Raw genomic sequence first — 11974 nt, forward strand, 5'->3', positions numbered from 1 at the left:
TGAGTTCAGTGATTCACAAAACAGGGCTAAGCTAACACCCCAAAACCTAATGTAGCATAGTTAATTAGTTTAATCCTTCAAAAAGTCTAACAAGTAATAAGAAACCATACTTATTAAAACTTAAAGTGTATTAGCTTTACATGACGTAGCAAAAATATCACAGAAAATAATTTTAAAAAACTGTGTCAAGTTAAGCTACTTCTGTTTACATCCAGCTTGGCTAGCATTAGCAGGCTACGGTTTGTCATCTTAATTGTACCTCCCTGATACAAAGCTAAAGTCCTTCTGCTTTTAAAGCTAGTCTGTCCTGTTAGCTTAAAAATGTCTGTGTTATATTCTAATACAGTGTTATCTTTGCGACTTTATCACAGACAGCAACAAACAGGAGTAGCCAGGTAGCATACATTCATAACAGGTAGCTAGCTAGCATGCTAAGGTTTTGTTTTGACTAGCCAAATTCAGATTTTTCTCTACAGTCTAGTATCCAGGTATAATGCTCAAGTACTGCTTTTTATTGATTTATTACAGGATGCAGCGTTTACATAGGTATTATGAAGTAAATAGTGCTACGTTTAACATCATAGCAGCCCAAAATGGCAGTGAATGCAAACATTAAACTTTTGAGATGATTATTTTACTAGTAAAGCTGAATTGTATGTGAGAGGATGTGAGAAAATGCAACAATAGACAGAGTGTAGATCTGAATTTCAAATCAGTTTATACATGTCATTAACACAGCAGTATTACACAGTAATCAGCTTTTCATGACCAGATTAAATCACATCCTCCTGATATCATACAGAGGAACTAAGGTACGGACTAGATCACTACAGTATTATGTCACATCTTTGACCATATGCACCCATAATAAATCAGCATAGCATATCATAATCACAAGTCAGGCAACATTCCTTTAAAAGTACAGATTTGTCCTTTACTTTTCACGGACAATTTGAGGATTCAAGTGCTTATAGACATACAATAAACCAAATCATATTCCATCTTAAACATTTAACATGTACAGTAAACTGATTCAAAACAACGGAAAGAAGTGAAGTCCAATGTGAGAAGCTGTAATTTTACCTCCAAATTCTACGGAAGCCCTGAGAGGCCAGAGAGGGAAAAATGTTTCTGATCCATATCTACCTCCTTTCAATTTGTTTTCTCTCCTGTGTTTATGAAAAGGTGATAAAAAAATAGTTTGGCAGATTTTTTTTTCTTCTCTAGTCTGTATGTTAAATTAGACCAAAAAAATCAAGGTGTTTTAATTTCTTCATCCACAAAATAAATTTACATCCAAAAAAAGACATGATACTACAATTAGCTCACTTACATACACAAAATATAAAGTATGTAGCTACCTTTCATTTAAAATGCACGCCATGGAGGAAATTAAACTAAACTAAAAGAAAGAACGATCGCTTTTAGTCCTATTTACAATGCACTACAGCCTCTTGTGGTCGAAATGGGGATTACAACAACAAACACAAATAAAATGAGCCGGAATAAAAGTTTTTTCCTTCTTCCACAACTTTTCCCCCTGATTTCCCAGGAAAAAAGGGAACCTAGAAAAATTACCCAGACTAACTTTTTTCTTATTTTTTAAACTGTCTGAGAAAAAAAATGTTCACTTGCCTCTCAGGGCTTCCGTACAAAACAGTACAGTCCAGTTTTCTCTACATAAACAGGACTTAAAAATAATCTAAAAAAGCTCCTAAATCTGGAGCTTCAAGTGATTGCACAGTAAAGACGATACAGTAGAGTTAAATACAGCTACAGAATTGATTTCACACCAGCCTGTTAATGAGGGCGGCCGGTCATGCACGTCATGCCTGAGTCAACAGCATGCTACATCAACGAGTAGCATCCCACACCGAGCCTCATTCACCCCATACAGTAAAGACACATTTGATCATAAAGCATTAAAATACCTCCCAAATCTAAAACAAGACAAATACATTCAAGCCCTTGTGCACGAGCCTTCCTCCCGTCAGCTGGGCTCATTTCTCCTGGCAATACTTGCTGTAGTTGCTGCAGGCCTTCTGCATGTTTGTTAAGAACGCTGGGACTCCAGTCTGTTAAAGAAAGACACACAAAGAGCATCCATCAGTGAGCGTCATGTGACAAACGTGTCGGACCCGCCCAGGTGCAGAGGAGCTGTTGACATCACCCTGCAACACATCTGCAAATAATAATGATGGAGACCATAAAGCAGGAGCGGAGCTTTATGGAGGCCTGCGAGAGAAGCTTTTAACACCCTCAGAAATGTTTACCTCAATGTACTTCTGCAAGAGGAAGGCGGGATCGTATTCAGGTAATTTATACATGCATCCCTGCAGATATGTCCATGTCAGGGTTCATAACATCACCTGAATTCACACACAGCTCGTTTAATGTCCCCTCCTTCTCCAGGAACTGTCTGGATTAACTCTCCTGCTGCTTCCAGCTCCTTGAGGCTGACCAGTGCCCAGTGTGATGAGCTGTTAGCTCGGCTCAGTACCAGGATTTCTCTGATGGACACCAACTACACGTTCTGTTTCGGCTGTGGAGCGCCTGTCCATCTGTCTCCGCTGAGTGGCAGTTTCACTGTATCTAACAAGTCACACGTGGGCTGAGATCTGTCTCACTACAGCGCTATGAAGCCACAACAAACAGTTACTGAGATTTAATGACAATAAAACTATTAAAGCTATTTCAGGTGCATGCATGTTACACAAAGCATCAGTGGGTGAGCACAAAGTGGGGTAAAGATGTCATGCACGCTAATGATGCTACAATTTAAAACCTCTGTTTGTCGAAATGCCGAACCCGAAGCTTCAAAACTGTAATCCTCACACCAAGTTATTTGTTTGCTGACAGAAACAGGAAGAGAAACGCAGCTGTTTTCCTTTTGTTGCTGATTTAGTCTTAGAGTGACATGTGTTAAAAATCACTACAAGACCACGTCCTAATTTTTTAAACTCTGAATCTGTTTCTTTTTCTTTTCTTGTGCAGCTAAGGAATTTTAACCGGTCATATTTTTCCTATCAGGCAAAACTATGAATGTTTCATGATTGCATTGTTTGTGTATACTGTATTAAAATGATTACAATAAAGTTCAGCAAATATTGTGTGCACTCACCTTAGCCGCCCAGTTCACCAGCCAGCTAGGAATCATGCCCCCGGGGTTGTCGAAGTAATTCAAGAAAACTGAAACCAACAAACATTCATAATCGATATCACAGCTGCATGAAACCATTAAATCTGTTATTTTTTACAATAAATAACAGTTTGCAATAAGAAATGCTTGATATCTGTTCATGAAGAGTTGCTTTAGTATCTTGAAAGTGTTACCTCTTGTTCCACAGGCTCCATCGCTCTCCAACGCCACGCTCTGCTTGTAGTCTTTGACTCGCAGGATCCCTTTCTTCTCTGCACACGCCGTCTCCGGAGAACTTCTGGCCAGGATCACCCAGATCTTCCTGCCGTCCACGTCCAGGTCTCTGCGCTCCCTCATGTACACGTACTGAGGTCGGAGCAGTTAGGGAAGACACTCTGTGAACGGATCCTCCATTATAGCCCGATTTCAATTCTATAATTAGTACTTAATGCACAGAAGGATACGTCTCTGTTTGACAGAGGAAAAGGGTAAATGACCTCCCAGTAGATCGCGTTCTGTCCACTGAAGTCCTTCTCATAGAGCTCTGAATAAAGAACAAAAACATGAATTAAAACAGCTGCAGGAGGATGCATAACACATCTCTGATCCTTTCTGTAACATGTTTTTCAAGCAAAGGAAAGGAAATGGTTTGGAAAAAATGATTCGGCACACTGTACACAAATGTACAATTAAAGAGGATAACAGACATATTGATACTTAGAATTATCTGAGCCATCACAGGTTGCAGCCAATGGCATGTTCTCTCACTGTTTACAATACTTTTTGCTTGCTTTAGGTTTTAATCTATCTATTTACAGTTTGTCTGGATCTAAGGACCGGTCCGTGGGGTTACGCCAGTCTTAGCTCTGTTAGTATCTGAGGTATGGCTTTAAACAATCCATCTTATGAAAAAAGTCTTAATCTAACTTCTCATTTGTGCCAAATTATGCGTATCTAAGAGATCAATGACAGACGGACTGACTGACATCGGCATAAATATATAAGTGATGCACCTGACGGGGTCGCACCAGCTAAATCCTTCACGAAGTTTGAATGCAAAGAACTTATTTCTTTGTTACTGGACTCTAGTTTCAAATGAATTTGTTTGAGTGGTAAAATCAATAAAAAATGTCTTATCTAATTTGTAAATGGGTTGCTAGGAAACATCCATATGCTATCACGAGCTAGCATAACTTCCAAAAAACAGTTTTAGAGGTGCACCAGACATCTTAACAACTTGTTACGTAGTCGCATTTATCAAGTTGTACGTCTGTTTTGTCGACAGTACTCCATATTACCTCTTTTACTTAAGTTGTAGGCTATATTAGCAAGCTAATGCTAGCTTTGTCTTTTGGTTCGGTTACCTACACAACAACTGGCAGTTACCGGGTTTAAATGTAACAAGGACATATGTTGTTGTTGCTCTCTTTGCCTGTCTCTATCCTGCATCTCCTTCTTTCCCATGTTCGGCCCATCCAGTCGAGGCAGATGGCTGTTCAACATGAGTCTGGTTCTGCTCGAGGTTTCTGCCTGTTAAAAGGAAGTTTTACTGCCAATGTGCCGAATTGCTAAGTGCTGCTCATGGTGATTCATGTTGGGCCTCTCTTTAAATAACAGAACAAAGAGTCGGTCTAGACCTGCTCTTTCTGTAAAGTGTCTCGAGATAACTCTGGTTATGATTTGGCTATACAAATAAAATTTGATTGATTGATTGATTGATTGATTGATTGAAGTGCAGTATTTAGCAACAAATGATACTGAAAAGGAAGTAGTCTGTGTTTTGCAAGCTCTTTAAATTAAATGATACATAAACCTAGTTATTACTTTGAAAACTTGGTTGAAGAATTAATGGACAGTCGGCTTCTACATACGAACGAACATCACAGCAAATACATTAAGACACCGCCACCACCAAAGACAACAAGCTACTTCTAGGACTGCTAATATCACGTTATAAATACAATTTTAACTAGTATTTGCAATTATACACTACACGTGACTACAGCAACATTATGTTACCTGCAGGCTACTGTAGAGGTGCATGAAGACAAGGATCAAGAATGGAAAAGGTTACAGTGAGTAAAATCATGCGTATATGCAGAGGGCAGATTCAAGACAAGAAGATGTAACAAAGTATATGAAAAGGGTGAACTGTGGATTCAAATCAATAAGTGGGAAAGATGAGGAAAAGTCTGTTGCAAAGGGTGATGAGTGTGAACCTTCCTTCACTGTTTTTTGTTTTACCTTTCACATATCCATCCCATTTTTTCCGATACATCAAGTCCATGTAGACATCTGCACACAGCTCTGCAGAGCAGCTGGTGAGCACACCAAAGACTTTGTACTCATAAAGTCCAGTTTCCTGAAAACAGCACATGAAAGTTGCAGGCCAACATACCACACCCACAGTGTGTTACTAATCCCAAACCACACAACTCTGATTAGAGCCAGTCAGCGTTACACCCTTTCTCACTCCAACAAGTAAAAGAGTGAGTTGTTAGATTTGATTCAAAAGCACAAAAACAGGACAGAGGATGCTTCTCTCACACTCAGATGCAATAAAACATGACAAAATTAACTTTGTTTTGGCCAAATGCATGTCTACTTGAGGAGGACTAAAGCCACACCAAACTCCATTCACAAAAACACCTGTTTAACGTTTCATTGTTTAAATTCCAATGAACTACAAATTAAATATCATGTATAAATAATACGTTTATAATTGTATTATTTACTTCTTCCCACTCCCTTTCGGATGTGTATACAGAGTCATCAGCTATTCGACAATCTGTTACTGCGTTATGCTTTCTATTTGTGTAATTATTGCTTTCTGTATGACCTTTTGTACATGTTCGAAATAAATCTAATCCAATCCAATCCAATATTTTTTGATATATTTTACATTTGTTCATATTTCTCTGTAAAAATGAATTAAAAGCTATCATCTCGATATGTTAGCTGTAAGCCGAATTAAAGACTGGATCTTTCTGATTCTCGAAATGTGTTCAACACATGTGTTGACGAGCTAAAAAAATATGTGGTCAGACTGGTAAAACTAAAATGACAGATTTGTAAGTAGACGTTGGTTTGACGTACAACCGGTAAACAGTCTGACAGCTCTCCCTCACTTTCCGGGTATTTCCCCTGTTAGCCGCTAGGAAATCACTGCTAATGCGTTCACAAATGTTACATTAATTAACAAATATAGTGACATTATTTTTGTAAAATAAAGAAAGATGGTGGATATTGACGCCAGAGGCTCCGTAGAGGGAACCCCAACATAAACCTAGTAATTCATTCAATCAGTCAATCAGTCAGTCAGTCAGTCACTAGCAGCTGCTTCCGGTTGTAGAAGCAGCGGTTTTATTTTGGTACCTTGTCGTACAGCCGGTAGATTTTGACTCCCATCGTCTCGGTGAAGAGCTCCCATCCTCCCTCCAGCTGCGGCTCGTCCAGCTCCCTCCATGCGCTCTGAAACTCCTCATCTGTAAACTGCAGCGACATGACGGCTCCCCTCACAACACCGGTCACACTCACGGAGTCAAACACTAACCTTCCGGATATAACTTTCAAAATAAAAGATTAAACGGTTGAGGGATTTTTTGTACTTTTTTAAACTAGTTATCTTGCAGATTAGAAATGTAAAAACAAATTCAGATTTTCTTTGCCTTAAATTGCTTGTGTTGTTAAGATCTCTTGTTTTTTTTCGAAATATACTAAAAATGTTTCCTGCATTATGCAACACACTTGTGAAACAGCAATTAAATGGAATAAGAAATATAATACAATATGAAATATCATCATTTAACATAAAATAAAATAATTTAATACGATAAAATGTAATATATGATCATGTATTATACATAAAATATAGTAATATATAATAATATATAACATTATACAGTATAAAAACAACAATAATAATATATTATAAAATGCTTAATAATAAAATATAATTTAGTGTAATGCATTTTAATGTAATGTAAGGTAATAACATTTAATTAACTTTAATAAAACGTAACTTAAACTAAAATTACATACATATTACATAATATAATACAGGTTAATATAGGTTAATATCATAGAGCATAACATAACATAATACAATAAAGTACATTTCTATACAATCCAGAGATCTTTCTACCCTTCATTAACGGAAATACATTTTTTATTTCAAAATAAATGCAACAAAATTGCGACAAATGCTCGCAGCCAACTTAGCTTTATTTTGAAATGTACTTCCGGAACAGGTATTTTTCCTTATTGTTCTGAGCTTCACACTGCAGTCATCGATACTTGAAATAGTTGTTCTCAATGGGGATGGCAGTCCGACCCGCAGCCCTGAACCTGAGGAGCGAACAGGGGGACGAGTCTCCTGAATGGGAGTCAGATTCCAGCCCGGCACAGAGACGCTGCCTGTTGTGTCGAGTTCACCACAGAAGAAGAAGACAACATCCACGTTTGATTAGATGAATCAGACTGAAAGTTTGACTCTGAGGAAAGTTTCCCTGCAGCAGAGGAGCGACATGGAGACCTTCTGTGAGGTAAATAACGTCTCTGATTTCTGCGCTGAGCTGTGACGAGTAGGGACAAGTAAAGCTGCAGACAGCCAGCTACAGATACAGCTGCAGTTTGAGTTTAAAAGTAAATTATTCACTTATTACCGGCTCCAATAAGGTCAGTTTACATGGGGGTGGTGCGGATTCGTTTGCTGAACATTTAAAGGGTTTTTTTTAAAAAGAATACTCTCTTATTTTACTGTTACAGCAGCTTTAAGAAATGATCCTAAACACCTGTCCAAATAGGTAATACTTCTTTATTTGTTGTAATATGGGCTGGTAGCTTAGGAAACGGTTTAATAAACTTAAACTATTTCGTTTACCCCCAAATTCTTCCTTTTCTTTAAATGTTCCCTGTTACAAACTCCACTTAATTTCTAATAAGTTTTATTATCCAATGAGGATTAACAGTCTCTTTTATTATCACAGTCTTTCTCTCACTCTCATTTCAAAATAAAACAACTATTCTAAGGGGGAACAAGGGGGCCCTTGACGGTGTCGAGGGGGTCCCCCACACACAACACAATATATATCTATGTTGGACTTTGGTTTCATACACCTTCTGTAAAAACTCAACTAATTTGCATAAAAGCAAAAAGTCCTTTGTACCAATTTCGGGGTCCTTGATGTGTACAAACTTGAGAACCTCTGCTCCACAACACTTTTACCAACCCTCCTGGATTTAAATCTTTAATAACTTAAAAATGTAGTTTTGTTTCTTTGCTTCACAGATTGTTTAGCTTTTAAAACACTCAAATACTTTGCAAGAAAAGTGTGAAAAATTGAGAAAAAGAGCTTTAACATGGTTTCATGCTAAGAATAAATCATCCCGTCCCTCCTAGTAACTTTGTTTACATCTTTCAACCACTTTATTCTGAAATAAGAGTTTAAATCAGGCAGCAACTAATAATTATTTTGGATTCATTTGCTTATTGTGTTCTTGATGAGCTGTTTTATCAATAAAAGTTAAGATAATGGCAAATAAATGCACCACATAATTGCAAACAGCCCAAAAAGATGCATTTTTTTAATACAAGCAATAATTCAAAACCAAAAGAGACTCGTTTTACAAAGCTTCAAACGGCCACATTCAACAAGCTGGAAACAGTACAATTATATTCTTTCTGTCAGGAAGAAATCCGGGTCTGTCTTGTTACTAGAATCAGCCAATTAAATACTCATCATGTTATTTGTGTTGAACGTCAACCCAAAAAAACGACCTTAAACAATTCTTCTTGTCTCTGACTTAAACACAGTAAATATTGAGTGTTTTAAACCCCTGACCGTGATTAAAGTATAGCTGACACTGTCCTGCCCGTTCTGTTGTCACTCAGACTCTGAATCACAGCTTTCCACGCAGCAGACGTGACGGAGGCCGAAGAATGCCTGCTTGTGAAATTGCTGGTGATTTCGAGGCTCCTCGCATTTCACGGAGCAGTTTGTAATGTCATATCCTGCGCTCTCCAGGGAATGTCTCAGCTCGTGCTGGGCTGAGTGTCCCTGCGTCATTCAGGCAGCTTCTCTGACTGGGTCAGGAGGCGGCCGGGATTGTGCAAAGAGGGGGTTACTTTAAAGCAGCGGGTGGTGCTCGGAGAGTTGTTGTTGGAATTGTGAAATGTGGTGTTGAATTCTAACAAAAAGCATCTGCAAGGTCAGTTTGTGTCTCCTGGAGAGCTGAGTCCAGCGTTAACCCATCACAGCCTCCATCTCTCTACAAAGGAGAATTTTTAAACCTATTTTAGGGTCTAAAAGTCTAAAAGGTTCAAAAAGTGTCTGAATGTCTCCAGTAGATGTGTTCAGCCTGCAGCAGTGAAACAGGCTGTAATGGCTGCAACATAATCCTTGATGGATCAAAGTGCGTCCACTAAAAGTTCTTGTTGTTTCCACTGACAGGCTCAGATTGTTATTCACATAAGTGTGTGACAACATGACACAAGTTATCCATGAAGAATATACCTTTCTCTTAAAGAGGAAGATGCTCTTTTTGAAACCACAAACAGATGTTCCATTGCTCTTTTCAAAGACACCAGACTCCACTGACAATAGCAGGAATTTAACCTCACAGAACACGGGAGTTGCTGGTCTGCCGCTGCCTCGATCAGTTAGTTGGTTTGTGTCATTGTGTGGTGTTGGATTCATGCTAACTCTTTAAAAGTCACCAAAGTCTCTCAACAACACAAACAAGTCAACCGGTCGAGGCAGTGGTAGGCCAGCAACTCTCGTGTTCTGTGAGGTTAAATCAGTGTTTTTGTCAATGGAGTCTGGTGTGTGTGCAGAGAGCGATGTAACGTCTGTGTGTGGTTAAAACAATCATCTTCCTCTGTAACAAAAAGGTCTATCTCTGTAGGGATCCTTTCTGTCATGTTGTCACACACTTAGAAGAACAATCTGAGCCTGTCAGTGGAAACAACAAGAACTTTTAGTGGACGACCTTTGACCCATCAAGGATTATGTTGCAGCCATTACAGCCTGTTTCACCGCTGCAGGATGAACACATCCCATGAAGCCATTTTGTACCTCTTAGTCATTAAGACACCAAAATATGTTTAAAAAAAAGACCCTTAGTTTGAAAATACCAAATTTCCCTTTAATAAATGGCGTCTTTCTTCACACAGGCTGGGAGGCCCTAGCAAGGAAACGAGGTAAAGGGCAACAAGAAGAACCATCTGCGGCTGGTCAACAGAAGGCTGCGTCATCCTGCGATGCCAGAAGAAGCTGATAAGGACGCCATGAGAACACCAGCGACCCCAGAGAAGCCCAACAACACCGAGACTCCTGCAGCCCCCCGTGACCCGACGGCGGTTAGCATCCCGCTGGTCAATGAAATCCAGCTGACCGCAGCGACCGGTGGGGCGGAGCTGTCCTGCTACCGCTGCACCGTCCCGTTCGGCGTGGTGGTCCTCATCGCCGGCATCGTGGTGACCGCCGTGGCTTACAGCTTCAACTCCCACGGATCCACCATCTCCTACTTCGGGCTGGTGCTCCTCTCGGCCGGACTGGTGCTCCTGGCGTCCAGCGTCGTCTGCTGGAAGATGAGAATGGAGAGGAAGAAGGAGCGGCGACGGGAGAGCCAAACCGCCCTGGTCACCAACCAGAGGAGTATTTTTTCTTTGCCTGATTTGAGATGATTTGGAGAACCAGCTGTGGACAGATGTGTTGGATTTCCAACCTGTAAGAGCTTTGACTGCAGACTCTCAAGGCTCAGAGCCGAAAGCTTTAAAGACATTTTAAGGGATTTATTTGTCAAACAGACGTGGAGCATCTGGCGAGCTGGGAACGCAGCCAGAAGGAATGTATCACAATTAAGATGAATTACCACTGTGCCAGACGATGGGGAGGAAGTCTCCCATTAATCTGCTGTCTTTGATTGTAATGGGAGGGATTGTGGTTTGAAAAGGCCAGAAACATCCAGGACAATGATTCATGCCTCATTTACTCTTCCTCTTCTACTCGAACATATCTGTTTATGAAGTCTCATCTCACAGGGAGTTACTATGAACTGTTATGGAAGTTTGGTACTTAACATGCGGACTGTGTTTAAATCAGAGAGAGAGCGAGAGAGAGAGAGAGAGAGAATTTAACCTTAAATATATATTCTCCAAAAGCACTTTGATCCTTATTGATTATTATATTCAGATATTAACGACATCTAATAACAAATTAAATCAGTAACATGCAGAACTTTACGCCGGGCTAAGGCATTACTGTCCATACTGTACAAATATATTGTAAAAATGTAGCATACGTTGTATTTTGATGTACTCTTTTGCATGTATGAACTGTTACCAGGACGTCATGAGGTTTAATAAACTCATTGATACACGTGCTAAAGGGAGGACAATGTGTTAATAAAACCCAATGGATACTTAATCCGCCAGTGTTCATGCCACACCGGACAAGGTTAGCCTAGCTTAGCATAAAGACAAGAAAAAGGGGGAAACAGCGAGCACACAGCTCTGTCCAGAGTTAAAAAAATACACCTCCTATCACCTCCTACAGCTGTGGCTCGATTCAGGGGCCGCATCCTTCGAAGGTCGTATTCGAAGGTGGATTGTGTCACAGCGTTACGTCACAGGCTGTCCCGTTTCGAAGGCTCCTCCAGATGCGGCCGACAAATGTGTCCTCCGTTTCCCGGGCCACGAAGGATCCATCGTGTGCATCCTTTGCGGCCCAACGTATCCGAGATTCATTGTGCGCCAATTCAGACAATATGGCAGACGGGGAATACACTTTTAATGTATTTGGTTTTAACTCAATCGAATAGATCGAGATACAA

The 11974-nt window shown here is 39.8% G+C and overlaps 2 protein-coding genes across 2 annotated transcripts; one reads left to right on the forward strand and one right to left on the reverse strand.

The window, feature by feature from the left end:
- Positions 1–545: 545 nt before the first annotated feature.
- Positions 546–6682, reverse strand: pctp (phosphatidylcholine transfer protein). The gene is made up of 6 exons (XM_069676084.1): positions 6515–6682; positions 5384–5501; positions 3604–3683; positions 3334–3505; positions 3122–3189; positions 546–2075 (listed from the first exon to the last, which is right to left on the reverse strand). Exons 1-6 carry the CDS (start codon positions 6641–6643, stop codon positions 2001–2003), a joined length of 642 nt encoding a protein of 213 aa, XP_069532185.1. The 5' UTR covers positions 6644–6682; the 3' UTR covers positions 546–2000.
- Positions 6683–7486: 804 nt separating this feature from the next.
- On the forward strand, positions 7487–11626 carry tmem100a (transmembrane protein 100a). The gene is made up of 2 exons (XM_069676262.1): positions 7487–7683; positions 10314–11626. Exon 2 carries the CDS (start codon positions 10401–10403, stop codon positions 10824–10826), a length of 426 nt encoding a protein of 141 aa, XP_069532363.1. The 5' UTR covers positions 7487–7683; positions 10314–10400; the 3' UTR covers positions 10827–11626.
- Positions 11627–11974: the final 348 nt, after the last annotated feature.

This window comes from Semicossyphus pulcher, unplaced genomic scaffold, assembly GCF_022749685.1.
Source record: "Semicossyphus pulcher isolate SPU_LCO1_2020_fin unplaced genomic scaffold, fSemPul1.0.p SCAF_25, whole genome shotgun sequence".
Taxonomy (NCBI): domain Eukaryota; kingdom Metazoa; phylum Chordata; class Actinopteri; order Labriformes; family Labridae; genus Semicossyphus; species Semicossyphus pulcher.

Coding starts and splice junctions, on each gene's coding strand:
- pctp (XM_069676084.1), bottom strand. CDS start 6,643: ATGTCGCTGCAGTTTACAGATGAGGAGTTTCAGAGCGCATGGAGGGAG. Junction 5,502..6,514: donor TCTACCGGCTGTACGACAAG/GTACCAAAATAA, acceptor TGCTGTTTTCAG/GAAACTGGACTTTATGAGTA. Junction 3,684..5,383: donor ATGGGATGGATATGTGAAAG/GTAAAACAAAAA, acceptor TTCTTTATTCAG/AGCTCTATGAGAAGGACTTC.
- tmem100a (XM_069676262.1), top strand. CDS start 10,401: ATGCCAGAAGAAGCTGATAAGGACGCCATGAGAACACCAGCGACCCCA.